This window comes from Balaenoptera ricei, chromosome 20 (genome assembly GCF_028023285.1).
Source record: "Balaenoptera ricei isolate mBalRic1 chromosome 20, mBalRic1.hap2, whole genome shotgun sequence".
In the NCBI taxonomy this organism is placed as follows: domain Eukaryota; kingdom Metazoa; phylum Chordata; class Mammalia; order Artiodactyla; family Balaenopteridae; genus Balaenoptera; species Balaenoptera ricei.
Window position 1 is genome coordinate 58,525,631 of NC_082658.1, and position 15,888 is coordinate 58,541,518.

The 15,888-nt window shown below is 45.9% G+C and overlaps 1 protein-coding gene across 1 annotated transcript in view; it reads left to right on the forward strand.

Moving 5' to 3' along the window:
• DNAH9 (dynein axonemal heavy chain 9) overlaps positions 1-15,888 on the forward strand; it is a 301,984-nt gene that overhangs the window by 110,451 nt on the left and 175,645 nt on the right. The window contains exons 27-28 of the mRNA XM_059908564.1: positions 134-290; positions 6,692-6,796. Coding sequence (XP_059764547.1) covers positions 134-290; positions 6,692-6,796 — 262 coding nt within the window. The remainder of the gene's footprint in view (positions 1-133; positions 291-6,691; positions 6,797-15,888) is intronic.

Sequence of the window (15,888 nt, forward strand, 5' to 3'; positions counted from 1 at the left end):
TTCACAGAAGCTGTGCCAAGTCTCTCACGGCCTTGAACCTCAGCTCTCTCTCACTAGAACCCAGCAGGGCCAGAGCTATTTGTGGGGCCACCTGTGGCACCGAGAGTGACCTCCACCCTCCTGTGTTCGGCAGGTGCTACATCACCCTCACCCAGTCTCTGCACCTGACCATGAGCGGGGCTCCAGCAGGACCTGCAGGCACAGGCAAGACAGAGACCACCAAGGACCTGGGCCGCGCACTGGGCATCATGGTCTACGTGTTTAACTGCTCCGAGCAGATGGGCTACAAGGTACAGGCCCGGCCACGGGGGGCTCGGAGCTGGGCAGCAGCTCATCCTCGCTGCCCTGGTCTCGCTCAGAGGCCCAGACAGGGAGGCCCCTGCTCCCTCACGGGAGGCCTGAGGACCCCTGCCCTCAGGAGCTTGTGGACCTCCCTGTAACTTTAATGCCGTGGAATCCACTTCCACTGATGAGCTTTGCAACCACAGAGAGGTGACTTCACCTCTGGGGTCTTCCTTTCGTCATCTGTAAAATGAAGAAGCTGAACATATATCCAAAGGCCTAAATTCATTATTTGACCCAGAACCACAGAAGGGCTCATAAGTGGCTGATATAAAAATCTTCACATAAAAGTCATAGATGTGCTCTTGTGTAAAAGTGGGCATTTCCCCAGAATTTCTACAAGGGCAAAATATTCTAGGTTTGGCTTCCGAAGACATACTAGAGTAACCTCTACTCTTAGCAAGAGGTACACAAAAGACAAGTGCAAGGGTAATGTTCTTCGTCCAGGCACTCATCATTTTTACATTTTTTAATGTATTCCAGGCTCTGTGTCATAGAGAAAGGCAAAAGAAACAAGAGGCCCATTAGGTCACTTCTCAGCCATCAACGTTCTGCTCACAACTAGACCTTATTCAGATTCTTTTTTTAAAAAAAAGCATAATAACAGATTGTCTCACTGTCTCATTTCTATTTTGTTTTATTGTATGTATTTTTGTAAACTGCCTTAAGTTCCCTTTTGAAAACAGGATAGCAGGTAAATAAATTTAGAGTGGAAAAAGAAAACATTTGCATTAAATAGATCAAATATTTATATATATAAATGATGTGATATATTGCCTGTAAAATAAATTAAATTTAAAAATAAATTTAGAGACTGCAAGATAATACTTTCAGTTACCACATATAGAACTCTGTAAATGAGATTGATCTGCTATAACTTTAATAATTTCTCTTGTATATAAAATTTTGCTGTGCAGAGTTACAGAATCCTGTAGCATCATGTTTTCTCATATAAAGCAAACAAAATGAGGATTCAGACCCAAAATAGCTGTCTTCCCATAGTCACACACTAAATTTTAATATGGTTGCCTTTATTGATGAACACATAAAGATGCTGTTTCTCTTTAAGCAGGCTGGAAGAAGAAACGATTTTTTTCCCCTCTAAAGGAACAAGCTAAACTTTAAGGATTACTTTAAGTTTCTAGATTCTTCTAGAGTTGATCAATGGCAGCCCTGCTGAGATAAATATACTCTCCCACCCAACATTCTGCAGGACACACTCATTTAGATGTGGAAGACCTGGGGTATTGATTGAAGAAAATCAGCCAGATTTCTTCTAAGTCATGCTCAACATGGGAAACAGGAAGAGATGAGTTGGCCCCGTGGCCAGAGGTCACTAAGGTCATTTTACCCAGTCCTTTCAAAAACTTATTACTGAACCCTGACCCCACCAATTCCTCTAAGAGTGCAGGCTGAGAGGAGGGGGTCTGCCCTTAATTTGTTTGAACTGTGCAAAGCTTCAGTCATGTGTGTCTAGTACAGACACAGATCAGAGCAAGAACAGTACGTATAGCCGTAGTGAGATGCAGCAAAGGTAAGGTGATTCCTCCCTAGACACCAAACATGCTTTGTAACCAAACAGCTCCAATAAGTAAGCAGTTTGCAAACCTCCTCTTCCCTTTGTTGTCCAGCTATTCAGAATTATTTTTATCTCAAAGTACACACCAGCAATCAACTTAATTTATTGAGCATCACCATTGCTCAGCATCTGTTGGGAATCATGGGGGGATATCAGAGATAGACAGGTAGGTAGATAGATAGATGATAAAGAAAGAGAAAGAAAGAAAAAGAAAGGAAGAAAGAAGGAAGGAAAAAAAGAAAGAAAGAAAACATAGGCAGGTCAACAGATAGAGATGAGAGAGAGAGATAATAGATGAAAGATAGATATAAATAGATAAATGATAGATGATAGATAGATAGACATATGAGAGATAGATGGGTAGGAAGGAAGGAAAGGAGGAAGGAAGAAAGAAAGAAAATAAAGATACGTAGGTAGATAGATGACAGAGAGATGAGAGAGAGAATAGATGAATGGCAGATAGATAAATAGATAGATAGGGTGAGCATAACCCAGTCCATTAGGAGAGACAGGAACAGTATATGAAATAATTAGGGGAGATAGCAGACAGCATTACCCTGAGTGCTAATGCGTGTTCTACGAACTCTAATCCCTGGAATGCTCCAGAGCTGTGGGAGAGCCACCAAGTGCGCTGGTCAGAAAAGACATCGTGGAGGAGGTCAGAGCTGAGGTTGTTTAAGGTTGTTAAGGTTTGGATGAGCACCAAACAGGGCGTGTGACATTTTAACGCAGCCCCACCCACTAAAACATCAGCTTCAGAAACAGGACTGAGTTCTATGTGCAGGTGCTGTCCTTCCCCTGCTCCCTGTGCTGACTTCACCCTGAGCTCTCTTTACAGGGTTTGGCTGGGGCGAGGGGAGGAAAGGAGTGAAGGTCAGAAAGAGCTTTCACCAGCATCACTCACAGCAGCGCATTCTGTTTCAGTGTCTCCAGAGAACAAGCTAGAAACAAACATAGAACCACGGTGGAGTCCATTCGAGTGGATCGGGGAACAGGGGAGGATGGGAGATGGGGTTGAGCAAGGAGAGGAGGAGCACAAGACCACTGGGAAGCTCTGACCGTGAGGTGTCAGGCCACAGAAACGCTGCAGGCTGCAGGACTGAAGCCGGAGTGTGATGAAGACAAACGGTCTTTAAGGAAGACTCCCTGGGCAGCCAGATGAAGGGAGACAGGAAGAGACTGGAAGGTGGGGGAGGAACGTTTTTAGGAAGAACACTGCAGCCGTTCAAACCAGAGAGGGAGAGAAGCCGGATGATGGGGTAGCAGAAACGGAAAAGAAAGATTGAGAAGCTTGAAAAAATTAAATGATACTTAGTGAACATGGGGAGGGTGTGGGTCGGTGGTGAAACAGAGGAGGAGGAAAGAGGAGAGTTTGGGCTTTGTCAAGGACCCTCACAATCCCCTCTGCCTCAGGAATTCTGTAGGGAGGCGTCGGGTAATGGGGTGGACGCGAGAACTGTGTGGAGGCTTGGGGGAAAGGGTTAGGGTTAGGGTTTGCTTTACTCTACTAGTGCTGGTTGGAAAACCCATAAAACTAGCCACTTTCTCTGGAAATGGTTGCTGTTTTAGTGCTAAGACATTCTTCATGTTATAGCAGCAATACTTTCCCCCTGGACCTCAGTTTGGAGAGGCTATTGCTGAAACATCAAATGACTTTGAATCTGAAAGTATCTGGAATTCTGTGACTTCTCCATGGCATCAATACTGTAGAACACCCACTCCTTGAGAAACCCTGCTCTCTACGCTTCTGAAACGTCATCCTTCCACAATTCTATCTGATCTTGCCTTCTTGATCTCATTTTTTGACCCCTTTTCATCATTTCAAGTTTTACTTTTACACGGATGACTCCTGAGTCTGTTTTCCAGCTTCACCCAAGTTCTGGTAGTCTCTTTAACTAGGCAGCAGAGGCCTCCGTTTGGATGCCCTCCTCTCATATTCGGTCGACACTCTTCTCAGACAGTTCCTGCTGACTCCCTGTTTCCTTCCGGCCAGGTTCCTCATCCCAGCAATACTAATCATCTTATTTTTCCCCGTGGGCCGGGGTGGACATCTTAAGACATCTTCATTGTTTCCTGTCCTTCCTTCCATCATTCCAGTCAGTCAGCAATGTTTATTCTTCCTTCAGCAAGGCTCTCGCTTCCAGGCCTTCAACCTTATTCTGAGAGCCCATATCCTGTCCCAGAAACTCACCGTCTTATGGCAAGGCAACAGCCCAGCCCAGCTAATGGTACCATTGTGCTGTTGTGGTGACATCTTAGTTGTGTCCTGTCAAAAAACGGGGCCACATGGAGTCCTGGGTTCTGCTCAGGCCCTTGGGGGTAAAGTGTGGGGTGACGATTATCCCCCTATGGAAACTCTACTTTCTTCTGTTTTATGTATTGGATTTCCATTTGATGAAAGGTATCCACAACTTTAAAAAGTTTTAAAACCACTGTTAGCTGGAGAAGCATGGATTTTGATTTTCAAAACTCTGACTTAGTGTTTATAACGTTTGACAGGTGGCAATATATATATAATGTGTGTATGTGATATACATATATGTAATGTGTGTGTATGTGATAGTTGACAGGTTGTTTTATTATTTTATGTATATATATATTTGTGTGTGGCAACCTGACAAGTGTCATGTATATATGGCAACCTGTCAAATGTCACAAATACTAAGCAGAAGTTCGGGAATATAAGTATGTCATATAAATAAAGTATATATTATGTTTTATTATATATATGTGTATATATACATATGTATACACACACACACACACTCATGAATATAATACTAGCAATATCCACCTGCAGAATTTTTTTGAGCACACAAACACAATGCCTAGAACTTATGTCACCTCCTCAGACAGACTGTGACTTCTCAGTCTGAAATAGCTACATGTCCATTACATCTCAATAAGACAGAATGAATAAATAAATAGCCACATTACCCTCATGTTAAGACTCCATTGGGACTTATCACTACTGATGGTTTCTTATGTTTGTGTTCGTTGTCTGTTTTCCCCATTAGGATCCAAAACCCTTGAGGATCGGGTCAATTCTCCCTTGTTCAGGGCTGAATCCTCATGACCTAGGACAACCCCTGGCACATAGCACAGGCTCAGAGTAGATTTGTTGCATGAATAGAGAAATCAATTAATTCAAGGAGCTTAGTAAAAGGTGGGGTTGATTCTTCCCTCTGTTTTCAAAGTCTGCCCCGCATCTAACCTAGCTTATGTGATGTTAGACTTGGTCTCCTAAAATACCGATTTAATCATGTTTTTCTCTGCTCCAAACCTCCAAAGATCTCTTATAATAATTCAGGCCTTTTCAGAACCATGACCCTCTTTATTTAATCAACTTTCATGCCAAAATGACACCTTTATTTTTCTCTGTACATACCATGACATTGCTCATCCTTTGTCCATAATCCTTCCTCCTCCTGGAAAGCCCTTATCCTTCTGCTATGCCTGCACGGACACTGTTATCTCATTAAGCCATGATTCCAATGTATGTTCTGAAGATACCATGTACTTCTGTGAGATATCAATACTCCAGATCTTCTGGTTCTGTTCTTGTGTTCCTTCCACTACACTAATGTTTGCCAGAATGCGTTCTGAGAAAATCAGGGGTCACATGAGGAAAAAAAAAATCCTAGCCATATAACAGAGTTGAACTAATTTAATTTTGCCTGACTTCTCAGGACCCTTAAAATGCCCTTATACGTTGTAAATTGACCAAAGTGGGTTATAGAAAGCAGTGTTTTCCAAACTTGATTTACCAGAGAGTCTTGTCTTCAAGGAGCATCTCCCAGCTTTGGCATTCCTTGAAATAAACTTTGGAAAGTGCTGTTGTAGTACTATGTGAAATTCACTTCTTTGGCAAAACTGATCCGTCTAGAGCACTTTGACCCACCCCTCTCTGAACTGCATAACATTTGTGGTCTATATTATCCATTGGAACCACTGCTCGTGTAGCAATTTACCTGTTTTATTTGTATGCCTTATCTCCACAACCTAACTAGAAGCTCTTAGAGGGACTGAGCCTCTCTGGGTCTAGCACGTGAGCTATGCATGGAGCAGATGGTCAAAAAATGCCCACTGAGTAAATGAATGAACTTTTTGACTATCTGCACGTTCTGAGCACATCAGTGATGTTTCCTTGCCAATGGCCTTGAGTGTCTCCCAGTCGTCTCTCCCTTTATATGGCTCCATGGTTTACTAGTTCACATTGAATGGCCAGAGTGGTTTTCATTTTTAGGACAGATATACCATCTTCCATCTGAAATTATTCCCTTACTCTCATTTAAAAAGATTTACCTGTAATTTATTTCCAAAAGAGGTTATCCCTTCCCACCCCCATCTCCAGCTTCCCATCACTCTGGGAAATCTGGGTATTTTGCATGAATTCAAAGATACAGACATAAACTTTTTCATCAGCACATGCCAAAGGCTGAGTGGAAGGATTTTTGTCTGTATGGTGCAAGAAATATAATATTTTATTCGTTTCCTGGGATTTTGAAAGCTACAGAATCAATACAAGCCTGATAACATTTTAAAGGGATTTTGGTCGAAGTGTCTTGAAAAGGTTCTGTTTGATCCCATGACTTATGTTGGCACCCAAAGCCATCAAAATTTTAATTGTCCTTGAAATTTTAATATGAGTTTCTAACCAGTGGTCTTTAGGGAACTGGAAGTTCTATAATAAAGGGGATGGAAAATTACTTAGATGTGTAACAGTAAGCCCAGCAGATAGTAATTTAATCTTTGTACATTTTGTTGCAGTCTTGCGGCAACATCTACAAGGGCCTCGCTCAGACCGGTGCCTGGGGCTGTTTTGATGAGTTTAATCGAATCTCCGTGGAGGTCTTGTCAGTGGTGGCTGTGCAGGTATGGGGGCCAGAACTTGATGGGAGCGCTGTGGTCTTCATGCCAAGCCCTGAGGACTTGTGCATCCTCTTGCGTTTACCCTCTCCTCATCCACTTGCCTCTACCCTTTCCCCTGTTGCATTTCCTGCCCTTTCTTCCACCTGCTAAAATCAGGCCTGGGTGCAGGATATGGGTATCGTGCTGGTCCCTACCAAGATGGACCCATTTACTGGCCATGACTTCCCACTTCCTCCTCTGTAAAACAGGAAGAAAGAACGCCCATGCACCTGCTCCATAGGGGTAGGAAAGGATCCAAAGAGATGGCAGAGCCCGGCTCCTTAGAAGAGGCACAGACTGGGGAAGTTGTCAGACCAGGACTTGAAATTCAGCTCATCCGTTTCCTCACTGAGCGTCCTAGCCAGGCGCTCCACCTCGCTCAGCCTCGTTCACTTAATTATGTACAGAGTGAGGGGGCAGCACGAGTATTGTTGGATGAAGAAAATCAGTTTTTGGGTTAGATTTCCCCTAAGCGTGCCGCTTGTCTTTCAGGTCACCCAGGAAGCGCTTACTAAACACCTACGGCAGTCAGTGCTGTGCTCAAGGCCAGTGTGAAGGGTCCCAGTTGAATAGGACACTATTCCTAACTTCAGAAATCTTGAGTTCTTGAGACACTCTTCAGTGTTCTAGATGTGATTTGATTTCTGTTATCTTGAAGCCAGGCCTTGAAAAGATGGAGAGGATTTGGATTTGGGTAAGGATCCCATAGACAGTGGAAGCAGCAGAAAGGGGGGGGTAGAAAAAAGTGAACAAACCTTTGCTGAAAGTCTGCTTTGTACCAACTTGCTGATGCTTGTCTGCACTGTTTCTTGGTGAAGCTTCTGAAAGTTGCAGAAACGTAGGTTCTTCTCTTGTTCCCATGGTTGATACAGGGTCTTCCCTTCCTTAGGGTTGTTTGATTCAGTAGGAGTAGGCAGAAGAAGTAAGTCAAAGAGCTGCCTGAACACTGTCTCAGCTGAAAACCCTTGACTGGCTTGGTTCACAAGAGCTGATTGTGCTGTCACATTGGGAGCTTGAAATTGGCTACCACAGAAATGGGCAAATCCTACAAATTGGAGCATTTTTTTTTCCTGGAGCGCTGGTTGTTACACGTTTACTAGCACACCTCTGCCTCGTGAGAATATGAGGCTGGTGTTGCCAGATCTTTTACATTTTAAGGAGAAGCTGAGAGTCCAGATTTTTATTAAAAATCTCTAGATTTCTAAAAGTTGGCAATTTATTTAATTAAAAACAAAACCTGAGCTGAACAAACAAAACACGTCCACTGACTGCATTCACCTCCAAGTAGTCACCTCACAACTTGGAACCAGGAATGATGCTTCTGTAAAGACTGTTTGAATTTTGTGATATAAGATGTAGAGTAAAAGAAAATAAACCTTTCTTGAAGTACTAATTCTAGGCCTAGAATGGTTCTGAAAATCAAGAGAGAAGCATAAGCTTCTTGCCACAGTGTCTATTGGGATCGATAACCCATAATTATTTCTACCCATCTTTATGTCCACCTCTTTCATCTTTGCTTTTATGATTTTCTGCCCCCTCTCCTGGCTGCTTGCCACAGCTTCTGGAGAGCACTTCTTGTTCTCATCAGCTAGGCTGTGCTGCTGTTACTGCCTGACTTAAATCCAGGACCGTTCATCATGAATAGTCACACCTGTGGTGTCCTGATGCAGCACTCAGTGCCTGGGGTTGCTGATGGGCTGTCTCCGTGTGTCCCCACAAGGAGCCCAGGGGAAGAGCAAAAGGTGGGAGCCACAACAAGGTCAGCAGAGACCACTTCTTGGGCTCCAGAGATATAAACAAGTTCCACATGGAATTGGGCTTTTAAAAGAAGCAGGTTCTTGTAGAGTGGAGTTAGCCAGACAAGGCAGGGGAGAAGTGGTTATGTGTGTAAGCTCTGAAACCACACTGCCAGTGTTCAGTTCTGGTTCTGCCACTTTACTAGCTGTGTGACCTTGGGCAAGTCCATGTCTCAAGTTCCACATTTGTAGGGAGTTAATAATACTAATACCTACTAGATGCAGTTGTAGTAATTATTAAGTGAGTTAACATATGTAAAGCACTTAAAACAAAGCCCTACACATAGTAGGCACACAATAAATGTTAGTCTCTGTTATGATGCTGATGGTGGTGTTGATGTTTATGGTGGTGGTGATGGTGATAATGATAATGATGGTGATGACCATGATGATGGTGGTAATGGTGGTGGTGGTGGTGGTGATGAGATGATGATGGTGATGACCATGATGATGATGGTGGTGGTGGTGATGATAATAATGATGGGGATGACCATGATGATGATGATGGTGATGGTGATGATAATAATGATGGGGATGACCATGATGATGATGATGGTGATGACCATGATGATGATGGTGGTGGTGGTGATGATAATAATGATGGGGATGACCATGATGATGATGATGGTGATGATAATAATGATGGGGATGACCATGATGATGATGGTGGTGGTGGTGATGATAATAATGATGGGGATGACCATGATGATGATGATGGTGATGGTGATGATAATAATGATGGGGATGACCATGATGATGATGATGGTGATGATAATAATGATGAGGATGACCATGATGATAATGATGGTGGTGGTGATGATAATAATGATGGGGATGACCATGATGATGATGGTGGTGATGATAATAATGATGGGGATGACCATGATGATAATGATGGTGGTGGTGATGATAATAATGATGGGGATGACCATGATGATGATGATGGTGATGGTGGGGTTGATGATAATAATGATGGGGATGACCATGATGATGATGATGGTGGTGGTGATGATCATAATGATGGGGATGACCATGATGATGATGATGGTGATGGTGGGGTTGATGATAATAATGATGGGGATGACCATGATGATGATGATGGTGGTGGTGATGATAATAATGATGGGGATGACCATGATGATGATGATGGTGATGGTGGGGTTTGATGATAATAATGATGGGGATGACCATGATGATGATGGTGGTGGTGGTGATGATCATAATGATGGGGATGACCATGATGATGATGATGGTGATGGTGATGATAATAATGATGGGGATGACCATGATGATGATGGTGGTGGTGGTGATGATAATAATGATGGGGATGACCATGATGATGATGATGGTGGTGGTGATGATCATAATGATGGGGATGACCATGATGATGATGATGGTGATGGTGGGGTTGATGATAATAATGATGGGGATGACCATGATGATGATGATGGTGATGGTGGGGTTTGATGATAATAATGATGGGGATGACCATGATGATGATGATGGTGGTGGTGATGATCATAATGATGGGGATGACCATGATGATGATGGTGGTGGTGGTGATGATAATAATGATGGGGATGACCATGATGATGATGATGGTGGGGGTGGTGGTGATGTTCATGATTACTATCATTATTACCTGAACCCTGTAGGAAATGGGTTGAAGAAAAGTAGAAGGCTGGAACACACAGGACAGGGAAGAAGGTCTACTCCCTGGTCTCAGAAGTCTCCCCTGCACTGTTCACTCCTTCTCAGCCGGCCAGGTTCTGGCTATCTTAACAAACTTAACAGTGTCCTAACTGATGAGGCAGTGCCCAACAGCCACTGTCCCCAGTGCATAGTAGACAGACGCTGTGAATTTGCCTTACAGTATTTTGAAACTGCCCAACACAAGGTCAGTGGTGAGTTCAAGATTAATTCCCTTTTGCTTCTGGAATTAAATGAAATAAATTCAATCTGGAATTCCCTGATGCTTCCACACTCTCGTCTAGGAATACATCATAGGAAACATCCTCAAGAAAGTGGTCTGACAACACCCTGGGCAAAATTTGAGCCAGTACCATTTAAAATCATAGACCCATCCAAGGAGAAAATTGCACTAACTGTTCACGCTGCAATCCAGGCTGGCATATTGGTGCAGAAGCTGCACCAGCTGTGACAGTTCTACCCGCCCTACCCCTCCTCTCCTGCCTCTCCTCCTCTCCTCTCCTCACATGTCTGTGCCCCTCTTTCCAGTAACTTCTACAAAAGTGAGCATGCCTCGGTAGTCTTGGAGGTGGAAATTTTCATGTCTCTGTCAGATTGGTCAAGCAGAATTGCATATCCAATTGGGAAAACTGTGGCAATTCCAAGAACAATTACTCTGTTATTTTTAAAACGTATAAGATACTACATACTTTTTTTGGGAATTTTGCTACTACGATTGCAATCAGCTCCCTAGGCCTTGTGTTATCTGGGCCAGGGGACATGCGCCACTACTCTGTACCTCCAGCCCCTGGTCCCCCTCCACACTGCCTGGTCAGGCGTCCCTGCTACTTTGTCCCTTCCATAGGTACGAGCCCTGGCAGTGGGCTGGGCTGGGGCAGCAAGTGGCTAGAAGCAGCAGAGCAGCTAGCAGGGACTCGGGAGCCCATCATAGCAGTGTTCCAAGTACTCAAGGAGCCGAACAAATGCTGGCATCTCAGAGCCAAGGGAACTCCCATGTAACACCCTTTATATAGGAGTTTAAGGTCTAAAGTAAAAACATAGAAATATTTTTTTAAATGTAAAAAGTGATGAGTGGTTTGTACTTCCTGAAGGCAGCAGGCTCCAATCTGCCACTGCAGAGAGAAGCATGGAGTGAGCCAGGCAGGATTTTAATAACGCATGGCATCTGGGGGCAAAGGCTGGAGAAGAGAATGACCCCAGGGGACCACAGAATGAATGGGCCACTTCCTTAGAATGTAGGGGGGCAACGTAGAGGGGTGTGGAGAAAAAGCTGCGAGGAGGAGCATAGCCTAGGGCTAGCCGATGACCTCCTTAAAATTTATCACCTGCAGGTAAGATGGGATGACTTTGATACTTCACCAGTGTGTCTGATGCAAGGCCCTACCTGGGTGGGAGGGTATGGGGCAGAACCGTCTGTGATCACTAACTTCCAGTCTTTGGAGGGAAAGAAGTCATTCTTAAGATATCCAGTCAAGCCACTGTGGTCAGACAAGCACACGTGGCTTGTGCAGATAGCAGGACTGATCATTTGATATCAGAGCTGGCCTGCAATATAGAGAAGTAAGACCTACACATGCATCTAAAATATAAGGCAGAAAGGAAGTTCCATTCAAGAGGTGCAGTTAAAGGCTGTAGAAACTGAAAGAAAGCGAGCGCATCTAGTCAAGAGGCAGTGGAGGGTCATGAATTGGAATGGGGCATTGTGGTCCAGGGGCAAGGACACTTAATTGGCCACCAGCTGTCCTGAGAATGGACAGTGGAGGGTGCCGGGTGGGGTGGTGGCATCTAGCCCCGTGCTGCTCCAGCGGTGGGCCAGCAGCGTCAGCATCCCCTGGGAACTTATTAGAAACGCAGACTCTCAAACCCACCACAGACCTGCTGTAACAGAGTCTGCATTTTCACAAGACCCCCAGTGGTTCATAGGCACCATGAAGTTGGAGACAAGCTGCCCTGGGTGCAGTATTCTCCACCCTGGTTGCACATTAGAATTGCCTGGCAATTCTGAAGAATAGCAGTGTACAAATGCACAGTCTCCACCCCAAAGATTCTGATTTCATTGGTCTGGGGCAGGACCTAGGCATCAAAGTTCAAAAAAAACCTTCCTGCATGGTTCTCATGTTCAGCAAACATTGAGAACCAGAGCTCAGAGGGAGACTGTAAAGTAAAGAGAAAATCCTTGAGGACCGTGGATCTTGGGTTCACACCAAGACCCACAGGATCAAGCCTGGCTGGTCCAGGTGAGTGGGCTGCAGGGACACGTCCTCTCCATGGCAGGTGGGGCAGAAGGATCGGAGGACTCAGGCTCCTTGAGAGGTGGAGGGGGGTCAGTCTGCAGGTATGAGTGGAGACACCTGGGCAGAAGCAAGTACGAGTAGAAATCCAAGAACTGACTGGACTGCAGTGGTTCTTGGACTACAGCATGCATCAGGATCACCCGGAGGGCTTATTAAGAGATGCTTTGTTGGACCACACCCCCAGAATTTCTGATTTGGTCAGTCTGGGCTGGGGCCAAGAATGTGCATGCGAATTTGGTAGGACCCAGGGACACAAGGTGTGGAATGGTGGACAATTCACTTGTATCTTCTTGGCCTCAGTTTCCTCATTGGTGAAATGTTTGGTCCAGATCATGGTTTTCTCAACTTAGGGACTAAGGCTGTCTTCGGCCTGAAAATTCTTTGTTGCAAGGATCTGTCTTGTGCGTTTCAGGATGTTTAGCTACATCCCTGGCCTCTACCCACTAGATGCAAGCAGCAACCTCCCCCCTAGTTGTGACAACAGACATGTCTCCATATGTGGCCAAATGTCCCCTGGGGAGGGCAGGTGCAAAATCACCCCCAGTTGAGGACACTGGTTTCTACATAGCTCTCCATTTTTGTTTGTTTTCTTAATGGGTGGAGAAAGCACCTTTTTTATTTCATGGAAACCTACGTCTCTGAACTGTAACAAACATGATTGTTTTCAGAGCAAAGCAGATTTCTCTGAGACGGTATATATTAGCTGAGGAGCTGTGCGTGGCTGGCCGTGCTCCTGCTGGTAGGAGGCCGTGTGGCGAAGTGGCTGAAAGCATACGCTTTGGCCCCAGACTGCCTGGTTTTAACGCAGGTTGCCCCACTTACCAACTGTTAGACATCTGGCAGGTTTCATTTTTCTTTTAACCTTTTATTTTGAATTTATTTTAGAATTGTAGGAAATCATAGAAAACCAATTACAGAAAAGTTGCAAAATAGTATAGAGTTCCCTCATGCCTCCCCTAATGCCTGCATCTTCCAGGACTGTAGCACAGTCTTCACTGCCTTCAGCCTCGGTCTCCCCATCTATGAAATGAGGATCCACCCATCTCATACAGCTGCTGAAAGGACTGAATGGGTTAATTCACATAAAATTCTCAGAAAAGCGCCTGATACATATCAGGTTGCTCAGTAAACGGCAGTTATTATTTCGTTATTGTTCCCCATGGCAAAAGTGATGAGTCTTTAGTGGGGAAACGGACCCCCACGAGTGAGGAGTGTACCTGGCACCTTAGATGCAGTCCGTAGCTACCTGTGTGTGCACCTCCACCTGGCTGGGCTGCGGTTCACCTGCTTGTACCCTCCCCCCACCCCACCGCCTCCTGGAGGACCTCCGGACTTTACCAGGCCCCCTGCACCCCGGGCACCATTACAGTCCAGTGCTTGTTCCGTGGACCTCCGCTGCTTCTAAGGCAGCAAGGAAATGCCAGGCAGACGGCCTCCTGTCCTGCGTGAGCCCGGCCGTCAGAGGCTGCTGTCAGCACTGAGGCTCCAGCCTTAACTGCCTCCTCGAGTCTGTCCAACACTCTCCCTCAAGAGCCCCCGCAGAATTTTACACAAAAGCACGGATGCCGCAAGTCCTACAGTGCCTCACAGACTCTCGCTGAGCGTGAGGTGTCTGGGCCTCGGGGTGCAGGAGAGAGTGCTGAGTCACAGCGAATGGCAGAAAGGGTCCGGGCTCTGGCCTTAGCCCGAAGGTGTCAGAGCCATTTGCAAGGAGTAATGAAAGTCCCTTCCCCACTCCGCCACAAGGGGAGAGCTCTGTGTATTTTACAGGTGGCAGGACCGGGGCGGAAGGAGAGACCCCCGCCTTCCCCACTCGCAGGCCTCGTGGGGTGATGAGGGTGGCGAGAGGCCCCATGGCCCAGCATGCTACGAGTGCCACGGGAACCAGCAGAGCCCAAGCTGTTTGGCCAGCGTGCTGGGTGCTGGAGGCTGCCTCTGCCAGGACACGCTGACATGCTGTGCGCGGAAAAGACATTTCAGCCTCCAGCTAACTGCTGTGAGCTCAGACGTGTTCTGTCATCAGAGCTTCACTTGGGGAAGCAGCTGAATCCCAACTGTGGACCCGCCAGGCGTTCTGGCAGATACCGCCCTTCCAGGCACTGGAGAGAGCCTTGCCCATGGTGGATGGTCCAGCTGCCTTCAGGCTCTCTTCCTCTCTCTCTCCTTCTCTCTCTCTGTCTCTGTCTGTCTGTGTGTCTGTCTCTCTGGTCCAGCTGTCTCTCTGTCTCTGTCTCTCTTTTAAAAGTGTTCCAGCTTTAATTCTCTCTGTCTCTGTTTCTATCTGTCTGTCTCTCTCTTTTGTTTATGGTCCAGCTCTCTCTCTCTCCCTCCCTCTCCTTCTCTGTCTCTCTGTCTCTCTCTGTCTCTGTCTCTCTCTGGTACGTGGTCCAGCTGGCTCTCTGTCTCTCTCGTTTAAGATCCAACTGTTCTCTCTCCTTCTCTTTTTTTCTTTTTTTAATAAATTTATTTATTTATTTATATTTATTTTTGGCTGTGTTGGGTCTTCGTTTCTGTGCGAGGGCTTTCTCTAGTTGCGGCGAGCGGGGGCCACTCTTCATCGCGGTGCGCGGGCCTCTCACTGTCGCGGCCTCTCCCGTTGCGGAGCACAGGCTCCAGACGCGCAGGCTCAGTAGTCGTGGCTCACGGGCCCAGTTGCTCCGCGGCATGTGGGATCTTCCCAGACCAGGGCTCGAACCCGTGTCTCCTGCATTGGCAGGCAGATTCTCAACCACTGCGCCACCAGGGAAGCCCTCTCCTTCTCTCTTATATACACTCCAGCTGTTTTTCTCTGTGCTTCTCTCTCTCTCTCTCTCTGTCTTTCTGTCTCTCTCTCTCACTCACACACACACACACACACACACACACACACACACATATCCCTGCAGCCCAACTCCACGGAACCCCTGACTATTCTAAACACCCTGAGCACAGCTGATATGCACGAGCCTCATTCAAACCCTTGCGCCGGCCCCAGCTTCCCGGCTTTGCTCTCAAGAGCCCTGAGAGGCTAGAAATACTCAGAGACATCCCAGGCCTGGCTGGACAAGTGAGCCCCTTTTGTCCTCCCTCCTTCTGTTGCTGATCATTATCACACACGCTTTTCCAAAGCACCAGGTGTTCATTTCTGTCTCTCCTTCCACTGCTACAAGTATGATCTAGAATCTAGGTCTAACCAGGTCAACCTTCAGCTTATTAAATCCCCTCCGGCTCCAGACCACATTTAAGGAAAAGTCTAATCTCTTTAGAAAGGCACGAA